At 45.2% G+C, this 3490-nt stretch overlaps 1 protein-coding gene across 1 annotated transcript; it reads left to right on the forward strand.

Moving 5' to 3' along the window:
- Positions 1-356: 356 nt before the first annotated feature.
- On the forward strand, positions 357-3280 carry LOC142217235 (uncharacterized). The gene is made up of 8 exons (XM_075285429.1): positions 357-455; positions 544-642; positions 739-846; positions 933-1043; positions 1140-1247; positions 1327-1511; positions 1775-1925; positions 2372-3280. The coding sequence occupies exons 1-8, from the start codon at positions 357-359 to the stop codon at positions 3278-3280; spliced, it is 1770 nt and encodes a 589-aa protein (XP_075141530.1).
- Positions 3281-3490: the final 210 nt, after the last annotated feature.

Below are 3490 nucleotides of genomic sequence, written 5' to 3' on the forward strand. Positions count from 1 at the left end.
CTGTTCGCTCATCTCTAGTGACCACAGCATCTGAATGGTTACTTTCACTTTCCTTATTAGGCTGCATTCACACGGAGTAAACGCTGGCGTTTTTTGTCCGTTTTTTGTGTGTATTTTTACGGCCGTAAAAAGACGAAGGGCGCGTATACGTGCCGTATTTCACTTCCAGCGTATACGCGCGCGTCTTTCGGGTGCGAATACGCCGCCGTTACGCTTCCGTAAATTAACGGCCGTAAATCAAGGCAACTCATTAAAAACTCCAGTCAAGCCCACTGGGCCGGCCCAAAAAGAACAGGCCATTATTTAATCAACACACAGCTGTGTATGCTCTGGTCACATTTGGTTTTCAATTCTCAATGGCAAACCAACCCCCCATTGCAGCATCAACCCTGGACACGGCACTCCTGCTGGGCATAGCGCCCAATCTTCTGAACCAACGCACACTCCAACACGAGGTACGTTCATAAATTAATGTGTTTTAAAAATGTTTTTTCAGGAGGTTGCTGGTACTGTTGCTGATCTATTTTTGCATTTCTCTCCCAGCATCCTGACACTAGTCAAAATGCGGATCTTGGTGTCACCCCGCTGCAGCCTGGCCTACTAGCCCATAATATTATTAATCCTGCCACACTACAAGAGGAGGTATGTTAACAAATAATGATTTGTTAATGGTTTCTCTGACGTGGCTCGAAGTATTTTTGCCCTGACATTTATGGCCATTTCTTTATATTGCTGCAGCATGATGACGACCCAGAGGGGGGGACTCTTGCGCCACTCAGCCTGGACACTGCCCTACTTGTGTCTGTGGTTGCAAATCTGGTGAACCAACGCACACTCCAACACGAGGTACGTTCATAAATACATCTGTTCTTAATGTTTTGTCAGGAGTTTTCTGGTACTGTTTCTGATCTATTTTTGCATTTCCCTCACAGAATCCTGACCACAGCCAAAATACAGAAATTGCTGCCCCAAGCCAGGTCACCCCGCTGCAGCTGGGCCTACTGGCCCATATTTCTAATAATCCTGCAACACTACAAGAGGAGGTACGTTACCAAATACAGATTAGGTTCTGGTTTCTATGATGTGGCTAGGAGTCTTTTTGCACTGACATTTATGGCCATTTCTTTTTATTGCTGCAGCATGATGACGACACCGAGGGGGGGACTCTTGCGCCACTCAGCCAGGACACTGCCCTACTTGTGTCTGTGGTTGCGAATCTGGTGAACCAACGCACACTTCAACACGAGGTACGTTCATAAAAACATATGTTTGGTAAGCTTTTTCAGATTCTACCGGCTCTTTTCATATATTTTTTTTTTTTACTAGCAACAACATGAACAGGAGGGGGAGGAGGAGGAGGTTCTTCAACATCATTTGGAGGACCAAGAGGCGCATTTTGAGGACCCAGATGCTGAGCCGCTGGTCAAAAAACGGCGCTATTGGGTCCACCCCATTAATGAATTGAGGCCATCCAGGGGTGTTTTTGGCCAGCTGTATCATGAGTTGCTGCTGTAAGTTTCATTCAAGTTTTCGCAATGTAGTTAATTGATGTACATTTCTGTATGTAGTCAACTTTTAAGATTTCACTGGATAAAGTGTCAAGTGTCACTTTTTTTGGTTGTTGTTTTTTTTTTTTTTTTTTTAGGGAACATGGTTTTTAATTACAACTTTTTGTTATTTCACTGTGTGGAGGTGAAAGTGGTCAACAATCGAAAATGTAACGCTGGTTTCTATATGAATTTAATTGTATTGTATTTTTGTTTTACACAAAAAGGGACTCTCAGAAATTTTACAAATTTCTGCGGATGCCTCCAGAGGCCTTTGATGTTCTCATGGAGCACCTGGGCACACATCTGGAGCACCAAGACACCATCATGAGGAAGGCCCTCAGTCCTACGGAAAGGCTGGTCATCACGTTGCGGTATGTGTTTTAATTTGTATGAATTGTTTCATTATTAAATTATTCATGTTGAAATTGCGAGTTTTGCCTCAATCAAAAAATGCAACGTGCAAGAACCAAACCAAAAAAAAAAACATCACAAACATATCAGATCCAAACTGTGTGTTTAGCAGAGTCTGGACAATGTGTCCATAAAGATTTTTTTGTTCCGTTTGTAATGTGTTCGCAATGTTGGATAGATAGTTTACAATACTGGGCTAATTGACTCTCGATATACTTTCAATACAAGAATACTGCGTGGAATATGGGTCTGCCTACTTTGCATAGTCCCTCAAATGTCGCCATATATATATACTTAGCAATAGTTTGAACAAATGGTTAGATACAGTTGAGCAGAACATTTATTTAAATGTTGTCATTGCATCTGCGATTGTGTCCTGATGTTTTTTTTTTTTTTTTCTTTTCTTTCAGATTTTTGGCAACGGGGAGAGTTTTGCATCCCTGCACCTCCAATTCCGGGTTGGTATATCCACCATATCCGGAATTGTGAGGAGCACATGCCATGTGATCTGGCAGCACTTGCAACCCATAGCGATGCCCAGTCCGACACAGGAGATTTGGTTGCAGGCAGCAGCAGGCTTTCAGTCTGTGGCCAATTTCCCCAACTGCATAGGCGCCGTCGACGGTAAGCATATACGTGTTCATAAGCCACCGCACTCAGGATCACATTTCTTCAACTACAAGAAGTATTTTTCCGTGGTCCTGATGGCGGTCGCTGATGCCACGTACCGTTTTCGTGCTATTGAAGTCGGTGCCTATGGTAGTACTGGGGACTCCCGTGCGCTACTGACATCGGTTTTGGGCCGCACAGTACTGCGAGATCAGGTGACTCTACCTCCACCAAGACCGCTTCCGGGTACCACGCATCCAGTCCCGTTCGTCATGGTGGGGGATGAGGCATTTCCCCTCTTGGAAAACCTGCTGCGCCCTTTCCCACGGTCGAGACTAGATGCCCGGAAGAGGGTCTTCAACATGAGGCTGAGCCGGGCACGACGCTTCGTGGAGTGCGCCTTCGGGATCATGAGTAGTAAGTGGAGGGTCTTCACCGGTGCACTGCAGTTGCCTCCCGATACTGTGGACCTGGTGATCAAAGCTGCCTGTGTGCTTCACAACTTTGTTTTGGACTATGACAGGCCGAACATTGGAGTGGAGCCACAGGCAGCTTTGGGTCACCCACTCATACCATCTCGGTCCTCAGGTCGGACAGCCAACGCAGCTGTACAGGTGCGAGATGCCTTTGCTGACTACTTCGTGAGTCCCGAAGGTGCCGTGCCCAGGCCTTTTTCTCGCCTCAGTGATGAGCAGCCTGACCCGGACTGAAGACCTTCCTCATCGTGGTGTCATTTTTTTCTTTGTGTAGTGTAGTAGTATGTGATGTTTTTTTGTGTGCAAGCTTCTGAGGGCTCCAATTATGTTATTTTTTGTGCTGCGTATGAATGTTTATTATATAGTGTGTGATGCAGCAGTGCTGGTTCATCTGGTCACATATCCTTTATTACAAATTTCACTGTTGGCATTTTAAATTTTTTT

Source organism: Leptodactylus fuscus, chromosome 8 (genome assembly GCF_031893055.1).
Source record: "Leptodactylus fuscus isolate aLepFus1 chromosome 8, aLepFus1.hap2, whole genome shotgun sequence".
In the NCBI taxonomy this organism is placed as follows: Eukaryota; Metazoa; Chordata; class Amphibia; order Anura; family Leptodactylidae; genus Leptodactylus; species Leptodactylus fuscus.

Excerpts from the sequence above, each read along its gene's own strand:
- LOC142217235 (XM_075285429.1), top strand. The coding sequence starts at position 357 with ATGGCAAACCAACCCCCCATTGCAGCATCAACCCTGGACACGGCACTC. Across the intron at positions 1,248-1,326 it reads AACGCACACTTCAACACGAG|CAACAACATGAACAGGAGGG; the intron begins GTACGTTCATAA and ends TTTTTTTACTAG. Across the intron at positions 1,512-1,774 it reads CTGTATCATGAGTTGCTGCT|GGACTCTCAGAAATTTTACA; the intron begins GTAAGTTTCATT and ends TTACACAAAAAG.